The 23517-nt window shown below is 38.6% G+C and overlaps 1 protein-coding gene across 5 annotated transcripts in view; it reads left to right on the forward strand.

The window, feature by feature from the left end:
• Positions 1-22704, forward strand: part of nrg1 (neuregulin 1) — a 53121-nt gene extending 30417 nt beyond the window's left edge. For 2 of the 5 annotated variants that reach the window (XM_088071015.1, XM_088071016.1), the window contains 5 exons: positions 2158-2181; positions 7133-7235; positions 8557-8710; positions 8810-8931; positions 18005-22704. In XM_088071015.1, coding sequence (XP_087927141.1) covers positions 2158-2181; positions 7133-7235; positions 8557-8710; positions 8810-8931; positions 18005-18659 — 1058 coding nt within the window. In that variant the 3' untranslated portion in view covers positions 18660-22704. The remainder of the gene's footprint in view (positions 1-2157; positions 2182-7132; positions 7236-8556; positions 8711-8809; positions 8932-18004) is intronic. The other 3 variants (XM_042508846.2, XM_088071018.1, XM_088071017.1) reach the window with 2 other exon arrangements.
• Positions 22705-23517: the final 813 nt, after the last annotated feature.

Raw genomic sequence — 23517 nt, forward strand, 5'->3', positions numbered from 1 at the left:
TATTACTGGTCCCATACAATGCTGCACCGTTTAGGCTACAGGGAAGGCCCAGCCACTTGCTGAGAAAGCTACTGCTCTTCCTTTCACGGGACTTGACTTTGGTTAGTGGAACTGCATAAACCAGCAGAGGCCACAGAGCTCAAGGAAGGAGGAAATGTTGATAGATCCAGGCCTTGAATCTGCCAAGCAGGTCTGACTTGTTGATCTTGCTGGGCCAGGCCTCAATGTCCTAGCTGGACTTTGAATGGTGGCAGAGTCTTGACTGAGTCTTTTTCTTTTAATCTTTGGGAAACAAAGCTGTGAGGAGGCAAGGACAGAGGGATGTCGTATGCTGTAAAGCCCCCCGTTGGTAAATTGTGAATTGTGATAATGGGCTTTATAAATACATTTTCGAATTCGGGAATCCAAACTCCCTTAGCGAGTATCCACGTCATCAACATTCCCCTTTTCACCATATCACCTTCAAGATCTTCCACTGGTGTCTGAGGAGCTCTGGGCAGTGCTTGTACATTTTACACCACTGGGGCCTACCTGAGCATGCTGTCTGCATGACCTCCTCAACTTCCTACACATTTGGCTCCCTTGGACAGAACTCTGTTGTTGGAGGTGCTGGGTTGATGAGGGCTTTGTTGGATTCAAGCTCCTGTTCCCTCATCAAACTCAGGGTGCCATGGAGAAAGCCACTGACTCAACCTGTTGCGCACATAAGATACCCACTGAGCTTGTCCTTCAGTAAGTGTCTGGAAAAGCCAAAGGGATTGGCAATAAATGCAGCTCTGCTTTGCTCTGCAGAGGGCCAAAAGCCTTTTATTAAGGGTGTTTTGTAGGTCCGCTAAAATCAATTTCTTCTCTTCGGTGGATGTCTTGTATTGGTTTTGGAGGCTTCAAAGCTCCTGCTGTAGGTGATGTATTTTGATAGTCCTTTGGTTTATAGTGTAGGTTGGCTTGGACTTGGATGTGATAGGATGTCGATACAGTGGTGTCAAACTCAGACACTTTGTATGTTCAACCAACTTCTACTCTCTATCTATGAGGTTTTCCAGTGCTTTAACAACATTACATGACTTCCATCAAAACTAAAAACACTGATAAATTCACAGATTTTTAAAAAATCGAATAATAACCATTTGGAATGGTGCATGATTTTCATAGCATGCTAAATTCAGAGCAAAATAGGTGCATCCCTATCCTGCTAACTGACTATCTAGAAATGCAAGCACACTGATGGAAGTGCATGCAACCAGTCACATCATTGCATTAGTTGTGTTTTACAGTTGGTGTTGTTATAGGAATACATAGTTTTGCTTGTATTTTGAAGGTACAGACTACTCAAAATTGTGAATTGCTGCACACTGAAAGAAATGCCATTAATTACTGTCAATTTCTTTTATGTTGTTTTTTTTTTTATAAGATTTAGCACCCCACAAAAGACATTACATCCTTGTAATTAATGTACAATTATTGAGGTGACGTTTAGGCAGTAAAGTTACTATGGTTATATTGAGGAAAAGAAACATGGTGAGGACATGTAACAAAATGACACAAAGTTCACACGGTTCTGAACACACACCTCAAGGAGAAAATCCTGGGGAAAAGTCCAGATTTTTTTAACCCATCCACCACGCCAACCGGCCTGCTCACAAGACCACTCAGAACTGCTTCCTTGTTTACTCCCGTCAGCGAACTGGTGACATGATTGCAGTCTTCCAAAATACATGGGATATTTAGGAATTTGGGTGGCATTACTATCTGCAGGAAACTGTACGTACAGTTTGTGAGAAAGAATTGACCATGTGTGTCATGTTTGTGTATTGCCATGGTGACCCAGCTGGGCTTTGTTCTTCCTGACTTCATTTACATCTAGTAGAAATTCACATGCCACCCTGTTGTCTGGAAGAAGTCAGAATAAATCTGCTGATTTTTAGGTGTTACTGTATTTGTTTTGTGTACCTTTGAGGCACCTAATGTTTATATTAGTTAATGTAGAAGTCTACAGTATATAATGTATGTATCGTGACTGTTACCGCTAATAAACCAAGCTAAATCTGATAACATCTCCACATCCTCAAAAACACATGTGAGAACTACAAATATTATCATTTCATCTGAAAAATCAAATTTTCTTTTCTTTTTTTTGTCACCTTTCTGCACTGACAGAACATCTTGGGATTGAATTTATGGGTATGGATTGTTCCTTCCTTCTAGTTTGCAGATGTAAGACTGTAAGCTAAAACCCTCCACTAAAGCTAGTTTTCTCTTGCCAGATGAAGGGATCATACAGCCTTGACCTTCACCATTAATAACATATCACAATGTACACATACAGTATTATAGCAACCCAAAATTACACAACAACATCTGCATTATTTATCCAAAGCACTGTGAGGCATCTGCAAGTTATCATTTGACATCAAATGTCACAGGTGCCTTTTTGAATCAATTAACAATGCAAACACTGTTGATATATTAGAATTCTCCATGTAAGCCAAAGAGGCTGTACATTTATGATGCTGTATGTTCACACCCCTTCAGCTCTCCCCTCCTGCATTTTTCTGTTGCAACCAGTGTTCAGCATGAGACAATAGAGCAGCATCACTGTCCCTCTAACTCCACCCATCCTTTCATCTGCCTTCCTGTTTCCACCTCTATTACATGTATGTTTCTAATTGCTCCTTATATGTATTGAATGCTTCATTTAAAAAAATACAGTTTGGTATGCAAAATGAAAATAAGCTTTGTCCTGCACAGTCTGTTTGCTAATATAAAAATGTTTCAATATTATACTGCTAAAATACAGTTGGAAAACAGGACTTCTGAAAATCACCATCAAGAAGGATGGAAACTTGTTAAAGTTGAAATATAGATAAGAGTTTCTGATTTGCTAAAATTAGCTAAAATAGAGCAAAGACAAACATAACTCACTAAAATATGCAGATGTGTTTTTAGCTTGGTGCTTTTTAGACAGCATTAATAAACAATGTGGGAATATTCTACAAAAATGAAGAGTGAAGGGAGACAGCACAGTGGATGAGAGCTCCCCAGGGGGAGATCAAAGTGTTTAACATTATAGCTGGATAATATCTATTTTCTGTCTGGGTAAGTTAACTCACTTCTCCTAAGAGAACAAATCATTGACTCCTACATTTTAAGATTTGAGTGCTTCTTTGAGTGGTGCCCCATACCTGAGGAGATGATGTTCAAGGTTTTTAGGACAATACAGAGGAGGCAGGAACCATGAGAGCTGTTGAGATGAGCTGGAATTTAGTGTATTGCATGTTAGAGTCATAACCTGATAAGACCATCCTGACCATCCATTCTGTGTCTCTCTCTGTATCAGTTTGGACTGTCTGCCCTCCCAAACCCTTTCAGAGGGAGTACCCACTTTGACAGACAAACTGCTTCAGCCAATCCTGACATTAGCACTAGCCTCTAATACACAAATATATTATCAGTTTGACAGTAATTATCTAAAAAATACAGTTTATCTATATTTACAATTTGTATGTCATGTGTTCCTCAACGACAACAACCCCATGAGGTTTTTGCAATACAGTGATGTCGACAGTATATTTAACACATTCTTATCCCAAGGCGTCACATGTTGCTGCTTTGCAGTGGACCTCTCCCTCTACATATTACATTTTAGGCCCCCTTCTGCTTCTGCTCTTTATGTTCAGAGAAGCCACTACTGTGATGTCAACAAATGCACATGGTAGGATTACACAGCAAGTGGTTATATTTAGACAACAAAAGCACATGCTGTCACAGATGGTTATGATTAGGGGAAAAATGCACAATAGCAAAGTCTAGAAAAACCCCGATCACAATCAAACAGGAAGTGAAAACTGGACTCTTGCATGAAATTCTGGTGTTTGTTGGACCCATCCACCACCTCTCCTGCACACCCTATAGGCGCCCTTACACTCCTTATATTATGTTACCGGCAGTGTTTCAACCTGTTGTGTTGTTCTATTGTGTATCATGCACATGTGACAGGTTTCATCCAGCTGCATTCTAAAGCGATGCAGTGCATTCACATATAAGGCTGACACACAAGGGGCTGTCCAGGTGTCTAGCGGTGTACACTAACAAGGGAGAGTATCATGTGCACGGTAACGGTGCCATTTGGCATCGGCTTTGTACACCAAAAGCATTGTCAAAGCAGCATTTGATTTTGGAATGCAAATGGGCTGGCATATTTCAGTATTTCTTAATCAGCAGCTGGCTGCCTCTGGACTGCTGAATACCATCTGTCAGCGTTCTTGTTGTCCATCTGAAGTATTGTGAACTGTGATCTGCATGATCGTGATCCCCAGCTTTGAAGCCTCTGCTATCTGTACCATAAACAAGTAACCAAAAGAGGAACTCAACTGCAGGACACACGACACCAGTCCTCAAAGGCAAAAATCAGGGTTTAATATGTCTAAGGTTCAGTACACAGCAAGGCAATCAACACAGGCAAAAAGCAGAGTCAAAAAACTATCGAGGTCGATATGAGATGGCTATGAATACAAAAGAATGCTGGAACATGACTATGAGGTACAACGAACTGGCGATGAGACAGTGAGAGACATGAAGTTAAATACAAGAGGTAATGAGGGTGATGGGAAACAGGTGGAGATGAACAATCAGGAGGCAGGTGTGACAAGATGGGGGCAAGGCAGACAGGAACACATCTAAAACAGAGACAGGGGTTAATGATTTCAAAGTAAAACAAACAGGAAACACAAGACATGAAATGAAATGAACAAAATAAAGATAACTTGACAGTGATCATGACAATCTGCTACTCCATCAGCCAGTCAAACAATAAACACATTATTTGTACTAAGGAACATATTGTTTATCACTAACGAAGCCAGGCCAAATCCAGTCAGAAAAACAGTGAATACTCAGCGAGTAAATCTTCTTGTTCTTGTTTAATTGTTGTCAGATCCATGATTGGCCTATATTGGCCCCAGCTGGATTTTAATTTCTGGAAATAATTTTTGGGGCGGCAGCCGGTCCAGACTGATACAGAGAGCAAAACAGAATGTTCAGCTCACGTCATCAGCAGTAATTTTAGAGTCATTTCTCTTTCATTGATGACTCGAGCCCTATCGATACCGGTTTTATGTTGCCAACACCAGGACTGACTTTAAAGAAAAAAAAAAAACCTGAAGTTGTCATGTTAAGAACTTGTCATCCTTTTTTAAAATAACACTATTTAAACATTAACTTTGCATTTAAATTATTGTGACAAATATCTGTAAAGAGAGAGACTTTCTGAAATGACCTCAAACATATCTTTGACATTTCTCCAGTGATTGTTACTTTACTGGTTGACATAACCACTGATACAAACACTCTTGCAATAAGCTATAAGAGGGCAATGTATTGGTTTGGCTCTCAGTTGGAGCATGTAAACAGCTTATCTGATCATTATATTCAATATGTTCTCATCCCAACCCGTCACATGTTGCTGCTTTGCAGTGGACTTTCACGTCAACATATTACACTCGTATCCTTCTGGGTCTGCTGTCTACGTTCCAGGATGCCACAACCATGATGTCAACACAAGAAAATGGTGGGATTATCCAACACATGGTTATGTTTAGGCATCACAAGCACATGGCAACCAACATTGGAACGTCATCAAACGCACACGCTGGCACAGATAGTTAGATTAGGTGAAGGAGGCACATGGTGAATGGTAGGAGAAAAAAACACATTCAGAGGAGAAGCAAACACTGGACTCCTGCATGAAAGTCCATTGTTTTTGGGACCCACCCACCAGCCCTCCTGCCTGCCCTATAGGTGCCCTTGTGCTCCTTATATTATGTGGTTACTGGCAGGGCTTCAGTTTGATGCCATCCTGCCGTTTTTCATGCAGACGCAATAGGTTATGTTTGGCTGCGTTCTCAAGTGACATTGCCCGTGTGTGTATCTTGCAGACATGGCAGGTGCCATTCGGCAGCATATAATAACACCACGACTGGTTCTGTCCGGCCAGGTTCTCAACTGATACTATGCAGCAGCACTTCATGCGCGCACAAAAGTTGCCTTTTGGTATTGCAAACTTTCGCCAAAAGCAATGACAACTTAAAACTACTTTAAAAGTTTGGCACGAAAACGGGCTGTTATAGTAAAGGGACACTGATTTTAATAGTTTTATAATGCTTTCTAAGAAGTATAAGAAATGTCAAGTCTGGGAAAATAACCTTGATGACATCTCCATGATGTCTGGTCAAGAGACTAATGAGATTAATTATGGGTAGTCCATAGGATCCAGTGATTTTGGATCTTGATCCATACCAGGGTCTGAGAGTCAGGATATATCACCCTCTGCCACTTTAATTTGGCCATTCTTTTCCAAATTGTCTCTCATTGGTCCCCCTACATCATAGAACTGCAATACCAAGTCACCACAGTACAACTTAAAGCACTCATGTCAATGCTTTGGTGCATCAGATTAACTACATTTAGAAGTACTGTAAAGTATTAATCCAAGTAACCACAGTTAGTTTTAATCACCTTGTTTGACTTGATGAATGAGGGTCACTGTGTCTCCCAGCTCACTGGACTAGATTTCAATCATATCACTTAGGGTTACAGCGGTGTACTGATTTCAGAGTATATTGTAGTCTGACAGTTGTTATTATACTGTTTACATTTACTTTATTATGTTATTAAAAACTAAATAAATAAAAGCACACAGAGAATCTCACCCGCACATGCTCTTGACTGCCCAACAGACTTTCTTCATGTACTTACATAAAAAAATGCTAATTTTTCCAACCCCAGAAAAACCTTCTGTTTTCATCCCTTAAAGGGTTATCATAATTGATAATAATCATATAATATTAATTGTACAATACCGTATACAATGAAACTGTGATATTTTGTGCAATGGTTATCATACCAGTAAAATCTCATACCACTAAAACCCTAATATCAATACTAGCAAATTACTTCTAATACAAGGATGATTTGGACCATTGGTTGCTGTAAATGTAAAAACGAACCTTTCTACTAAGCCTTTTGTCATTGTGTGGGTTTATGGCTGGAATCTTCTTAATGCTTGTGTATGTGTCTGTCTGTGTGTTTGTGTTGTCCACTTGAAGTTTTAAGATTGGACTGTCTTCTTTTTCAGAAGCTGAGGAGCTGTATCAGAAACGTATTTTAACAATATCAGGAATCTGCATTGCACTCCTAGTCGTTGGAATCATGTGTGTGGTTGCCTACTGCAAAACAAAGTAATTCATGTCACATTTTTATGTTAAATTGATAAGTTAAAGTTGCACTGACAGATGTTATTGTAGTGCTCAATTACCTGCCTAAGTCCCCAAATCTCCCCAACTGTGTTTCAAAATATTAATTTTAAGTAAGTTAACTCCTTTAACACCTGGCTCGACATCAGTTTTCTTGAGCTGCATTCAGACACCTTTCACAAACATCTGAATCTTTAAAACTTGACAAAATTGGTTTGAACATGGGAAAAAAACTACAAAAAAAAAAAAAAATAGTAAAAGGTGACAAGGAAATGATCTAAAAAAATTAGCTAGGGGGATTATTAGAGGTTTTTTTTAAATTATTTTTATTTTTTAAAGAAGGGGTATTTACTATAACAAATATATTATAAAACTATATCTTATATTTTTAAAACTAGATTTATAAATATTTTCATTATCCTGTATATTTAAAATCATTTTACATAAAAAAAAAACCCAACTTTTTAGCGCTTTATTGAGGTCATTTTCTTTTTTTTTGTATTTGTTCCTTACTTTATTTTTTTGCTTATTTTCCAGGGAATTTTCTTGTAAGTTTTTACTAATTTCTTGCTTTTTTTGAGCCATGTCTTGTTAAGTTGCTCGTCACCCTCTTCCCATGTTTTTGAAAGAAATCAAACCAAATTGCTCAGGTATCAAAGCAAGTTCTTTCATTGCTCAGCATGTTTTATATTTCAGAGGTTGGGTGACAAAGTAACAGATTAAAGAATAAGTACATGTCGAAGAAAAGACAACAACCAAAAGGTTGATATACTAACTGTAATTGCTCTAGAGTTTCTTGTCTTAAAATTAATACAAGACCAGTAGTCAAAATTTAACAACAAAAACTTTGGGAAAACCAATTTTTAGCTGTGATTTAGCTGCAAAAGACTGAGATACTCAGGTACTGTTCTGTTTTAGACAATTATGTTAAACAACCAGATACTAAAGGTTACTAAATATTAAAGATTTCAAAATACAATATACAAGTACAAAATACAAATACGTAAAGCTAGATGTCATCTGCATAGAAATGATCAGAGATGCAGCCAAGCCAAATGAGCCAAGAGACATGTGGGGATTTTGTGGTTTTGTTGGACACAATAACAATTCTGTGGAGTGTATTTTGTATTGACCTCAATATGTTTAAAAGAAAATAGATTACCATTAATACAATCAAGCCATTATAACATTAGATGACATTGGGGTTAATGTATCTCTTTAGATACATTTGGAACTTTCGCCTCAGAGATGTTGTCCAGTTGTGATCTGAGCTGCTTCACAGTCTTGTTTGTTTCTTTACAAACAGGAAGCAGAGGAAGAAGCTTCATGACCGTCTGAGGCAGAGCCTGAGGAATAAGAGGAAAAACAATACCAATACTGGTAATGGCCCCAACCTGGCGAGCTCAGCCAGAGGACGTCAGATTTCCAACCTGCCTCTGCAAGATTTGCAGCTCTTCAATGTATGCTTTTACTATCAAATAAACAACATCAGAACCTGCTAAATCTGTACACGCATGTCAATTTTTTTTTTATCTGTTTTTCTGCCCCTGTCTTTATAGCAATGTAATGGGTCAACTATGCAGCATGCATCTGAGAGGGAGACAGAAACAACTTTCTCCACTTGCAAAAATGTGACATCTGCGTGTGAACCCACCACATTCACAAACATCTCCAGCCAAAGGTAAGGAAGCACTTAAGATATATTTTGATTTTGGTAAATTTTGGTGGGTTTTTATCAGTCAAAACTTGGTGTGGCTCAGCTATGAGCTATGTGATAATGCATCACTGAGTATGTTTACATGCACAAAGTAGTCTGGTTTATTCTGAAAAAAAAAAAAATTCTACCAAAAATGAATGTTAACACTGACAATCCTGTTTACATGCAGCTGTGCACACTCTGATTCTTCTGCCCTAACATGTTTGTTTCATGTCAAAATAGGGAAAAGTAGAACAGCTGGATTTGCTTGTCACTTTGCTTCTTTGCATCAAAATGAGATTTTTTTTCACAGTTTCCTACCGGTGGTGGTCTTGTTGGACTGTGCTAGCTCAGCCTCCCTCTTTCATTCCATCAGCCACTTTCTTTGAAAAAGTCAATTATTTGTGTTATTTGTGATATTTGTGCATATCCAAAAATGTGTTGATATTCAAGTCTTTCAAGGCGTTTAAAAGCAGGTGTGTTTCTTCTTTCAATCAGAAATGAGGGTTTTTGAGCATGCATCTCTAATCCAGGCATGCAAACTGCTGGTTTGTGTACATTGTGTCAGTGACAACACACAGACCCGACCATTAAGGCCGTGTGTTGCAAACTGCAGTAAAAACCCAAGTGGATACACATATTCTGAATTGGCTGTATACATTCCCAAATAATTCTCCTAACCCTGTTTTGTGATAATGGGCTTTATAAATAAAATTGACTTGACTTTACTTGAAACCCTGAAAAATACCAGCATATCCTGCACATCTTAAACAAAAAATGCTAAATGCGGAAAACAACCTGATTCTAAATATTTAGATGGAATATGCTATTTATATGGCCCACATCAAATTCAGAATATTATTATTCTACCATCTACCTTCTATCTGGAATAATAGGATCATTAGAGTGCATGTAACCATAGCCAGTGTGTAGGACATAGGTGTCACTAATGGTGAGAATAGCTTAGGTAAAGCCCAGCAGACAATAAGCAACACATATGAAGAGACACTTAATACAGAAATACCAGTCAGATATACTATGCAAATATGTGTGTATATTTACTGGAGAATCTATCTGTCCTGAATAATCTGTATGTTGTGTGTGTATGTTATGTAAGTGGTAACTGTGTCAGATGTGAAAGAAGAAGGAACCAAATAAATAATGTTTGTTGCACCCGCCGTGGTGTCCATAGTTCTGCTTTTGTCCAGCTGTTGTAGTTCTTTCAATCTTTCTGGATAGTTCTTGTGAGGTCACACTGCAGAGGGCAGCTGCATATTTAGGACTGATAGTCAGCTGTATGCACAGGCTGCACATGGCTGTATTTAGAGGAGCAGTTGGCCACATGGCTCTGTGGTATGGTTCACACCTGGGGATGCTGGTCCACTCATGTTTATACGTTAATGGACTTATGGACTTTATTTTGTGGCTTAAAGGTGACATTTAATTGAATTGTTGAGTCCCTCCTGGATTTTTCAGTGTTGTGACTGCAAATTTAGCCAGTCCCTGTGAATTGGGTAAAATCTCGTTCCATGTAGAGCTGCATGCAGCGTATTGATTCAGCCCCTCTCTCTCTCTCTTTGTCATGAGACTGTTACTGCACCTGTGACAGTCACACATATTGGTATTTCCTTAATTCAGTAAAACACACACACACACACACACACACATATACTATATATATACACGCATTTCAATGAAGGCCTCAAATCTGCACTACAAATTGTATAATTAAGGAAAAAATGGCTAAAAACAGAAAAAATGAATAGATACTGAATTATAAAAATGTGCAGGGCAGTCAAGTAAAGCAAATGTAAAACAATAACATCTTACAAAAATCATAATTGTCATAGAATATAAACGATTTACACCTAGCAACACCACTTGATGTCTGACCTAGGACACCAGAATGTCCAGAAACTACCCTGTGTACCCTGTGTCCCAGGATATTGTTTATACACACACATAAATATCTGCAAGATCCTGCCACTTATTTTTGATTTATTTGACATACACACACACACACACACACACACACACACACACACACACAGTAAAAAAGTCTTTGAACTCATGCACAATGTGAGCAAACTGGGATGAAATACAGTGGAAAGCTCAGGAATACAAATTTGACCCACACTTTATTTCTGTCATGGTCGAGAGAACTGTCTGAAACCTGTCTCCATGTAAACGACGCCCTCCCTGTCTCTGCAGCTGGAGTAATGACTGGAGCAACAGTGTTCTGTCTGACACTGAGTCTGTCTCGGTGATGTCATTGGCGGAGAATAGCCAACGTGCCACACAGGGCGGCCGGGGGCGCCTGAATGCCACTGGTGGCAGCAGAGACTTAAGTGCTCACTCAAAGAAGTGCCGAGACACACCCAACACCGACAGGGACTTGCCTTAAAGTACAAGGTAATTGGTTGATTCATTCTGACTTTGCGTCACAAACAAAAATTCAAGAGGCACATAAAACTGACAACAAGACAATAAAGACTTTGCGAGGGGGCACATACAGCAGCTTAATTACAGCAGCCTATTATACATGATTACTAGCTCTTCAAGGGGTAGGAGCATGTAAGTATTTTGGGAAATTAGTTGATTGCTATATTCTAATGTGTCTAGGCATTTTTTTGCACAATTATTTTTCAAAATATGACCTTAAGTTTCCAAATTACAAATTATATCTAACATTTAGGGCATAGATTCACCACTGTCCTCTATTCAGCAGTTCATGTGTCAACTTCTAAGACATTTTAACAATGAATTTGCTACTTTCTTTTCAGTTTTGCATACATTTTTAAAAAAGTGAGAAAAACAAAAATCTGAACAGTTGTTAATTACATTGAGTATAATTTGAACGCTTGACACCAATCTTGTCTGTAAATAAACAATGACCTATTAACATTTATAAGCAAAACATTTAATTCCAATTTTTTTACACCATCTTCCTCACTATTCTGCCCCTACATTATCAGTACCCTGTCATGTACAGTCGTGGTTACAGGAGGGGAGAACTTATCTGGTGCAGAGAAGCAAATTGGTGTCATAGTCTCTAAACCTGATGAACCATCAGGTAGAAAAATTATAAGAGTAAAAAGTAAACAGCAATCAATGTCTCACACCTTAATATTATTGATTATCTGTAGAGAATATGCCTAAAATCATAAGTTTATCTGTGAATGATAATTGCTGATTTTATACCCTTATCTGGGCAATGCATCCTCCAGGATACAGACAATGAATGCCAAATTATCAAAGTTGTGATTTTTCAACAAGAACATAAAAAAATCATCTTTAAAAAACAATTTTTTAAAAACAAAATTCCCCCCCAAATGTAATAGACATAAAAAACAACAACAGGTATGCCATACCATCAACTTTGTTGTCCTTAGGATAACATTTTAGATATTGGATACTAATGATGAGTATATTTTTGAATGTTGGCATGAATTCACATGACATAAGTAGTTGACTCATCTCCCCCTTCAACGTTTCTCATGATATTAAGTTCACCTGCTCAATGCCCCTCCCCCAACAGCCTGTCAAATAAATGTATGCCTAAGGACACAGAAACCGTTTCAGAGCTAGATTACATGTGAAGGTCCATTGTGTAGGATTCAGTGGCATCTAGCAGTGAGGTTGCAGAACTGAAACTTCTCCTGTGTGCCATGTGTGTAAAGAACTGTAGTAGCGAATGCAAAAACACAAATGTCCCACTTTAAAGCCAGTGTTTGATTTGTCCATTCTGGGCTAATGTAAGACAACATGGTGGACTCTGTGGAAGAGGACCACCTCCATATGTAGATATAAGCAGCTCAGTCTAAGGAAACAAACACACTACAATTTTTTGTTGATTTTAAACTAATGAAAACATAGTTACAATTAAGTTACAGTAGTTTAATGAAAACATACCTCTAAATCCTAGACACTGGACCTTTAACAGCTTATCAAAAACAGTTAACAAAATATACCACTCTGATAACACAATGTTACACCATTGAGGGCCAACACATTATGAGGAATAAATATATAAATAAAGAATTAGATAATTCTAAATAGTTAGATAAAATGTTGTACAGCAGTGTTGTACAGCAAATTAAAAAAAACCCCTCTTAAGACCCTCTTAAAAGCAGGACATATTTCCCCAATTCCGAGACAAATTTATCTGTTCCTTATAAGTCAAGGTAGGGAGGTGTCTCTCTTATATTTTACAAGAATAAATGCCCTATACATTAATAGGCCCAAAAGGGTGGTATATCATTCTCAACTATCAACAATATTAATATATATATGAGCCAGACAGTGACAATCCCTTGGTGCTTCATTCATTTTCCAGCAACTTCTTTCAGATTCCAAAATAATCATAGGCTGCCACTTAAATGCTGTCATTAATCACAGTGAGATCAAATTACTGAGAAATCTCAGCTTTCACAGTCCTCAAACAGTAAAACATTATGAATGGCACAGGCCTCTGTAATGGGAGTGCCACTTACATATATATTTCACATTACTTTGTTTTTTATACTTAGTTTGCTCCAGTTTTGCTTGCAGAAATTGACAATTAACATTTAACAACAATTATGTGCATCAGCCAGTCAGAAGATGGCGCTTCAACACTGCACACATCACTGCTCCAACATTCTAAACTGAACACACTCATCAAGCAGTAGTGGGCATCCTTAATGGAGCTCAACGATTCCCCCAAGAACTGTACCAGCGCTGCTCTGGGAGGCAGTGAAAGTGCTAATCAGGGATGAAATAATCTCTTCCCACAAGAAGATAAAAGATAATGAACAAGAAAAATATTTACAACAAAAAAAGCTTCCACAGAGACGCAGAGATGGTTTGACGGGCTCACAGAGAGCTGCAGAGATGCACCGCACACCTCCTGAAAAGTGCCACGCACCACAGACTTCACAATATTTTGACTTGACATCAGAGCTGGGTGGTTTGACTTCCAGATAGTTCTGGACGCAACATGAATGTTTGAAATTACATGCTACATGCAAGTCCATCATTGGAAGCTACTATATAGGCCTGGTGTGCATGAGAAGTATTTGCATCAGCCCGCAAAAAACACATAGCTGCACAAAAGTAAGTTAAGCATAAAACAGAACAAAGAGAAGACCCTCTGGCACTGGTGCTCAAACACTTATGGATGGGTGGTAAATGAGTGACTGTGAGGATGCTAAGCAGTACCAACAAGACTGACTGTGACATTATCTGTTTTCAATGGAAAAAGTGGCGACTGCCCTCTCCTCCAAATACTTACATGCTGTGTTGTATGTAGGGAGCAAACAATTTTTGTAAGAAACTCACGTTTTTGCCAGTTCTCATACAGGAGTGAAACAAGCAGAGAGGGCTGATAGGTTCCAAGGACAGTGCTGAGCAGGGACAGAAAAAAATTATGAAATCATGGTTATCCAATGATTATTCATAAGAATTAAGCAATGTGAACTTGAACATGCACTCCAAAGTCATGGTTAACACTAGTGGCAGCAAATTAGAGATAATCAAAGCTCACCATATGCTTTACCACTGCAGCATCCCAGCCTGCGGAGTGCACCTTTAATTCAAAATTTTCCAAATTATATGCAATGATCCGTTAGGCGAGTCAAGAGTCAATGCCTACAGAATAGGCAGTATCTCAAAAGGCACGGCGTAGATGTCCACCTCAATATGTCAACATGTCCTTCCCAAGAAAATCATGAAAGTAGTAAAGACTTTTATCTTGACAAAATTAAAGACATTTACACTATAATTTGTTGCATACAAATTCACTAAAATACAGGAAATTAATTCACACATTATGTTCTTGGGTTGTCCACCTGTCTGTTCCATTTTCGTGAATGCGACCTCTCGGAAACACCTTAAGGGGGATTTCTTCAAATCTGGCACAAATGTCCCCTTAGACATGATGATGAACTGATTAGATTTTGGTAGTTAAAGGTCAAGGTCACTGTGAACTCATCTGTCTCATTCTTGTTCATGCGATATTTCAACAAAACCTTGAGGTAATTTCTTCATCCCCTTGGACTCAATAATGAACTGATTATGAAGATTTTGATGGTCAAAGGTCAAGGTCAACTTGACCTTGCATCTGTCTCATGAACATGATATCTCCAGAACATGTTGAGGTAGGGTTGCGCAATATGGCCTAAAAATAAAATCTCTGATTTTTTCAAGCCAAACCCGATTTACAATTTTAATCGATTTTTCCTTCTTTAAAACAACTGCAAATGACAGAGAAATTACTCAGAACAACTTTTGATTTTAGTAGTAAAAATTTAAGGCAAACTGAATTTCCCTTTTGGGGTTAAAGTGCAAGCTGTAAACATGTCTTTAATACTGAAGGCTGCAGTAATTTCACAAAACATATTTACTTGAATTTTTATATATAATTTTTATATCTTTAGCAATATGCAGCACTGTACTGTAACAGAAACAGCTTTCAGTGTGTCTACATCACCTGCATTCGTCTATATTAGTTACATTGAGGGTTTAGAGAACAGCATAACTTCTTCGACAGCTTCCAACAGCCCACCATCACTCCAAGTTAGAGAACGAGTGAAATCAAAGCAGGGCAGTTGGACTGGGGCACCAGGCTGCCAAATCACTAAATCTGCCCCTGATAATAAGGAGAGCAGCAGAGAGCAGTTGGATGAGAGGTCTGTCACTGCCTTGCTCCCAGTTTGCTCTGATGGATCTAACAATCAACTGTGTGATCAGCCAGGTGTGATTGTTTTTATTAGGCCCACTTTTTGGTCAGTCTTAAAAAATTGGGCTCAATTACTTTGGTTCAGACAGGAATGTGTGGCACAAGCTGCACTCTAGTATCCAAATGCGCACAGTCTGTATTAAGGCATTTTTCATAAAAACAGAACAATATCTATTTTTGTGCATTTTCAGTATTTACTCTCTAACCAGCTGCTGTTGGATGTTCCTCAAATTTCCCTCTTTCGTATATTGGGGGGACATTACCCCCGCTTCTCCGTGATGATTACGCGCATGGTCGGGGGCTCTAAATTGAGATAAATACAGGAGAGTGGGACCCTGGGAGGACACCAGGAGAGGGCAGGGGAAAATGGGGGTGTCCCAGGAAAATCGGGAGGGTTGGGTTGGAGGGCTGACGTGGTCTTGCGCATTTCATAGTGAGACACATTGTCCCCCGGTCCTGCCTCTGTTTGACATGTTGAAACAAAGTGGTCACGTTGCAACAGCCTTTGAATAAACTTTGCGGGACAGTGGTTTGTTCGGGAGCTGATGTTGCAAAATTGAAACCAGTTCCAAATGAATGGCAAGACTGATTTTCATTTTTAAAAATCGCCCTGAACCACAAATTCGAATCAATCCATAACATCGATTTATCGCCCAGCCCTATGTTGAAGGAATTTCTTCAAATTAGACACAAAGGTCCGCTTGGAATGATTAGAATTTGGTGGTCAAAGGTCAGTGACCTTACAAAACATGTTTTTGGCTGACAATTTATTTTGAAAAGGTCAAAGGTCAAAGGTCAATTTTGTAGTGACATTATAATGTTCTACATAAAACACCTAATGCCATATCTCAGGAACAGAAGGGGGGATATTTGGTCTGTTACTGAACTGATGACACTAATCTTGGGTGTGCACCTTAAAACTGTATTGATGGTAGAGATTGCCTGTGCTGCTGAGTTGAAGGTGTGTGAAGCATCCATATTTTCACAGACATGGATGTAAACTGTAATAGAAACTTGAGTGGTGCACATTGGCATTCAAACTGTATGATGGTGAATTGTAGTTTTGCTACTGGTTGAAGCTGCGACTTTGTTGGTCAGAATTCACCAGAGTTGAACTCCTCATGATGAGAAGATGTAAATTTGCTTTGCCATTGTAAGCAAATGTTTTATGGTCCCCCTCACTGGCTCTGAATGAAAGTGAAGAGTAGGAAAATAATTTCCATTACTAATTTGGGGGATGTGTGACTGTGCCCTTTGGGTGCTTTCGGTTGCTATAGCAAAATCAGGTCAATGTTCAACAAAGGTGAAACTGTTGCCTTGTAGATATTTGTTGGTTTGTTATGATGGAGCTACTGGAGAGTGCTTAAGTTGTTCTTATAATCTACTGGTATCTGAAGCTGGGGTATTATGTTTTTGGGTTGTCCAAAAGTACAGCCCATTCTCGTGAATGCGATATCTTAAGAACACCTTGATTGAATTTCTTCAAATTTAGCATAAACATCCACTTGGACTTAAGGATAAACTGATTAGAATTTATTGGTCATAGGTCAAAGGTCAAGGGACCTTATATCTGTCTCATTGTAAACACATCATCTTGAGAACATCTTGAGGGAATTTCTTCAGATTTGGTAGAAACTTTGAGTGAACTCAAGGATAAACTGATTTCATTTTGCTAGTCAAAAGTTTACCTCATGGTGACCTTGCAATTCATCTCATTCTTGTAAAAGCAATATTTCATTAATACCTTGAGGGAAGGTCTTTAAATTAAGCACAAATGTTCGGTCGGACCAAAGGCTGAGCTGATTAGCTTTTGGTGGTCCAAAGGTTAAGGTCACTGGGACCTTGTATTCATCTCTTTCTTGTGAATGAGATATCTCAAGCACATCTTCAGGGAATTTCTTCTATTTGGCATAAACATCCACTTGCACTCAGGGATGAACCGATTAGATTTAGGTAGTTAAAGGTAAAGGTCACTGAGACCTTGTCTGTCTCATTCTTGTGAAGGCAATATCTGAGGAACACCTTGAGGGGAATTCTTCAATTTTGACGCAAACATTCACTTGGACTTAACAATGAGGTGATTACATTTTGGAGGTCATAAGTCAAAAGCTATGGTCACTGTGACCTCACATCTGTCCCATTTTTGTGATTGCAATATCTGAAGATAGCCTTGAGGGAGTTTCTTAAAATTTGGAACATACGTTTACTTTGAGTCAATGATGAGGTAATTAGAATTTGGTGTTCAAAGGTAAAGGTCACTGTGACCTTGCATCAGTCTCATTTTTGTAAATGCAAATGTGTGTAAAACATGTTTCTGTTGTATTTGTGCTTCTGTTGTAGGTGTGCAACCGACATGACGACCCCGCCTCGGCTGTCTCCGGTGTCCCGGACCTCTCCTGCAACTCCAGGGTCTCCCCCTTCAGAGAAGTCAGCCCCACTGTCCAGCCTGGCCATCTCGGTCCCCTCTGTGGCTTTAAGCCCTTCTGGTGAGGAGGAGCGCCCCCTGCTGTTGTCAAACACATGTCAGCCACGCAAGTTGAGCCGAGACGAACAGAAGAGGACCTCTGCTCACTACAACCATGGCCATGTGGCAGATAGTTTACCGCCAAGCCCACTGTTTACTATGGAGAATGGTAACTACCAAATGATAGATGACCATGACAACACAGCTGTTAGTCATATGTTCTCAGCATCACCTGAAAAGCTACTAAATACGAATAACAACATCAATGACTACAGCGCCATAAAAGTCACCAGTGGCCATGTGCTGCATAATGTGGAGTCCAATAGTGACAACATGCTACTAAGAGAAACAGAGGAGCCTCAGGGGGAACACACACCCTTCCTTACTACAGATAGCACTGCAGCCCTGTTGCTCAGGGCCATGGACATGAGCAGGACTAACCCAGCATCACCAAATTATGATTTGCAACTGGATGACCAAATGATGACTTCATCCAATTTCACAACTAAACAAGATCCAATCGCTGTGTAAAATTAAACTGCTGCAAATCCTTTATGTTGAGGGGGAAAAAAAGAATAGTCACTATTAAACCTTTATTTTCTATAAATTATTTGCTGTGTAAAGACTTTAAAGATAAATGAAAAATGAAACTTTTATTTTAGTGATGTAGAAAATAAAGAGTTTTATAAACAAAAAAAAAGTACAAATGTGTTCATGTCTTGTAGGTAAAGTGCCATACACTAGTATGTAGCAACAATTCACAGTATATTTCAGTGCAGAAAAAATATCAACGGTGCCTTTCTGTTTAGTATGCTTATGGGAACTGCAACATGGCATACTGGGCCATATACTCACCATCTTAATCTTCCAGTTAACAATCAAAAATAACTTGCTGGCTGCTTTTAACGTCCTTGCAGTTGGAAGTGCCCACTGACACGACAGTTTGATATTAAATTTGTACGAACTGCATGCTAAGTCTCTAAATGCTGTGATGGAATAATGAGCAGTTTATTTGGTTTCCTCTCAAGCCATTTTATGTCTGATGATTATCTGATGTCCTTTTTTGCTGAAATGCAGTGCTGAACTTCAACAACTGGACTGATGTTTATAAAGAAATGTTGAATGAGCTCATTAGCTGCATTTAATGAGAGACAGAGAAGATGTTAGAAATCATTGTGCTTTTAATAGTCACCATCTGATTAGAAATCCTGCTGAAATATTATAACTGTTAGATAAAGGTGCAAAAATTAAAGTCTGGCTCTGTAGTGTTACTAATACTGTCACTTATATGCTAAACACAACTTCATAGATTTTTCTTCTTGTACATTCTGTTATTTCATTCTGTATTTCAAGCTTCTATGTTAAAGGGTTACTGCAGAAATGTAGTATTGCACTAACAAAATGTTTAGGGACTTAGAAGGGACAGATAAAAACACCCCAGAAAGGATGTTCAGTGCAACATGAGGCATAACACCCTGACTTTAAAGGAACATTGTGTAGCAGTTTGGTTCTGTGTGCTTTTGTGTCCACTGAAGTGCTCAGAGTGCAGCACCGCTGTCTGATTAACACACATAGTGCTTTTATGCCTCCTACTCATAGACAACATGCATTTTTTGACAAGATGAGGGATGCGGCAAAGATGTTGCAAGCGGCCAAAGAATCATATCCACTGACGGTACAATAATATTACTAGACTTTTCTTGCAGTGCAACGGTCAAAGTCTGCACAGCTGCTGAACGAAACTTAGACAAGCAGCATGAGTAGCTAACGCATCAGGAGACAGCAACTTTCTGCTGCTAACATCAGGCTCTAACATGCCTCATTGACAGGCACAATGAGTTTATGTTAAAAAAATAATGACTTGATAACTATGATAACAAAGCCAACAATGATAAAGTGCAACAAATAAGACATAAAGCTTGCAAACAAGCAGATCACTTACCTGTCCAGCAGCAACACAGCCAGCTCGCCGTCCGACTGGCAGCTACTGTTTCACAAAGCTCTCGCCAACATATAAAAGCCTGTCCAATATTTACTGTAGTCTGGCTTCTTGCTTGGTCAGTCTCTCTTTTTCTCTTCCTAGTTTCCTCCATCTCCATCCTCTTCCGTCTCTTAGCCTCAGTCCACAGACGGTATGATGCTTAAGTGAAGCTAAAGTATCCCAGATATGGCTGCTGCCATCTAGCACTGGGGATATCATTCAGAGCCGATGTCTGCGCAGTAACGATCTCTCTGGTGGGGGCATTCCTGCCAAAACACTCATTGCGAGCAGCCCATTGAAAGCAACCCTATGGATTGGCTGTCACAGCTGTCAGTTATGCGGAAAATCCGCTTTTTCTAGAATTAAGGCCTAGTCGAGTCAGAGGTGAAGTTACTCACTCTCTGCCTGGTCAGGCATGTTTCAAATGCCTGTGAGCCGTGGTGCATCTAGAGAAATGGTGGCTTGCCGATTTTTCTCTGCGTGTGGTTGTTGGCAGAAATAGACAGTGACCATGCTGTTTTGATAATTACATTGACTCTATACCACCTTTTATTACACTTTTAATGTCTTTATCTGCCACATGAGGAAATATAAATACATCTGGTGCACTCAAACTGCCTTGCTTCCATTTCAAAATAAAAGTCCTAACAATGTCTCTGTTGACACAATCCCATCAGTTGTTGACACAAGGCAATTTATTTTGAAGCATTTGCAGGACTGTGTTGTTGACAATGCAGGAGCCACATGACTAGTGGAATATGTGCTCTTTCTTTCTTTTTTTACTTCCTTTACAGTGATATGATAACAGAGCAAGTGAAGGCAAGTGCAAGTACATATAAACAGACAAAAGAGCAAGTGACACAAAGAGATAAAATAAAAGAGAGGACAGATTAGAACATTGAGATAACTGAGTTAAATAAAACAACAACAACAACAACAACATAGTAATACTATACTACCTTTCTAAAAATACCCTTGTAAGTGTGGAATAGGCCTAAAACTGAACTTATCATAAAAACTATTGCTTGAACAAACATCAGGGTAATGAGAACTACCCTCAGTGACAGAAACCATCTTTGGGAAAAATGTATTTGGCGTTTACTTTGAGTTTTTAGTTTAGCTTATGTCCATTCAGTAGCATGGAGGGGTAGGCTTTATGACTTATACTGCAGTCAGACACCAGGGGGCGATCCAGATTGAAAAGCTTCACTTTAGGGGAACTGTCATGTTCTCCATCATAATGTACAGCCTATGCCTCAGCCATTGTATCAAACAGTACCAAGACAGGCTTACTGGCTTCTGTTTTTAAGCTTTCTTTTACACAAGATCATTTTAAAAGATGCATACAGATAAACATGAGCTAAATGGCTTCTTTTTAGCTGAAGGCCGGTGTGTGCTGTATTGCCATAAAGCAAGTGACTGGGACACTCTGTGAGATGGTATAGAGGCCATTCTCCCTGTTGGAAGTTAGTGTCATGTTAGACCAACTTTGAAACTGCTCTTTTAAGCTGAAATAGCTATATAATGCTGCTTTAAGTCCCTTGTATGAGTCAAGCGCAATGCTGGATCCTATGTTTCCCATAATGCTTGAAAGTATCCTTTTGAATGTCAAGTATCTTGTGTGCTGGTAGTTACCACAGAGTGCAAACTGACTCAAGTAAAGTGGTGAAATCAAAGAAAATAACTACTAGCATGAAGACCAGCAATGCTATGCAATGCTCTTCAAGAAAACACTGTGGTTACTTGTGCCCTCCATCAGCAATACTGTATGATATTACTGATTGCATATTTAAAGGCGAGAATATCTGCAAAGTGTGTACTGAATGGAGGACTGAATATATGGCTCATTTTGTCCTTCGTGAAGACGTCCATGTGTCTCTTGCTAATGCATTTTGGGGATTCTAGAAATTGCTAAATATATACATGATGGTTAACTGTCATATCTCTGTTATGTAATTATGCAATTTATGCAATTTCCAAAAAGTGAGTGCATACAAGCTGTATGCACATATTATGTGCAGTCTCATTGTATGTGATTTTCTTTTTTGTCAAGAAAGAGGTTGTGACAATGTCTGCAAACATGGACATAGATTATGAAAATCTGCCAAACACTGTCACCATTTCTAGACCCTAGAATGAACAGATTTCTGAAAGGTAAATTTAAAAAAGAGTTATCTAGCTCTGTAATCACCTATAGTTGTATTTATGTAGAATCAGCAGTGAGCCTAACATCTGCGTAAGTATGATGAAATAGATATGCTGCTCTATGAATAATGTTTTAATGGTGGCCATACTTCTGTATTTTATATTTGCATTAAAATTATTTATTATTTCTTTGCCTATTACAAGCATTAATGACTGATTTTAGTATATACATTTATATTTTAACAAACATATATAGCCATCTGTCACATGGTTATTCATACAGAAAGAAAATAACTACTTGCATATTTTGTCACTTGTATGCTCCACATAACTCACACTGCATTGCTTTTAGGTCTAGGAGTGTCTTCAAATGATGTAAATACACCATGCAAAACTTCAGTGCTGTTGTTTCTTATTAAATATTAAATCAATTCTGTGTTTTGTGCCTCACAGTGTCAACATATTTTTGTTTACAAATGTTCTTTCAGCTCCTGACCACAAAGAATACAATGAAAATGCATCTTTTTGCTGTTATGATTAATACAACTGATTGTGTGTCATATTTCATCATATATTTGAGAATTTGTTAAATGAGAGGATAATGTGAAAAATTCATTCGGTTCATAACCAATTACTGTTATAGTAACAATAATGGATACAATAAGAATGTATTGACTATGTAATGAATACATCCTGAAATAATGCCACTCAGTACTTTACAGTTCAACAAAACACTAACTCGAATACAATTCTATAGCCTTGAATGAAAAGGTTTTGTTTTTATTCTGAATGGAGATATACAGTTTCATTATAGGACTGGACCCAAACACAAATACTGGAGGCAGAAATGGACAGTTCAAAGAGTTATTCCCATATGAAGGGGGAATTAATGAAACTGGACCGATATATCAACTGAGAGGCTGATAAGGGACTCAGATGCAGGTGGGGAGGGCCAAGGAGGTTAGTAAAGGGAGGAGTAAATGTAACTCATGTTATGTCATATTATTGGGGTACAACACATGAATGGGGAAATCTTGTCTGCAGTTGCTGAAAGCCTCAGTAGCTGGCACACTATCATAGAATAAGGGGATCTAATTTGTTTAACTGAGGAATTAACAGTTGGCCTCAAGTTGGAATATATTTTATACCACAAAATTAAGATATGGGTGAGAACTGCAATTTGGAAAATATTGTAGATACTTGATAAAAGACCAAAAACAAATACCAATTATAGAAAAACCTTATGTTCTATATAAGTAATGT

The sequence above is a fragment of the Plectropomus leopardus genome, chromosome 20 (genome assembly GCF_026936395.1).
Source record: "Plectropomus leopardus strain MGB_pleo_1.0 chromosome 20, ASM2693639v1, whole genome shotgun sequence".
In the NCBI taxonomy this organism is placed as follows: domain Eukaryota; kingdom Metazoa; phylum Chordata; class Actinopteri; order Perciformes; family Serranidae; genus Plectropomus; species Plectropomus leopardus.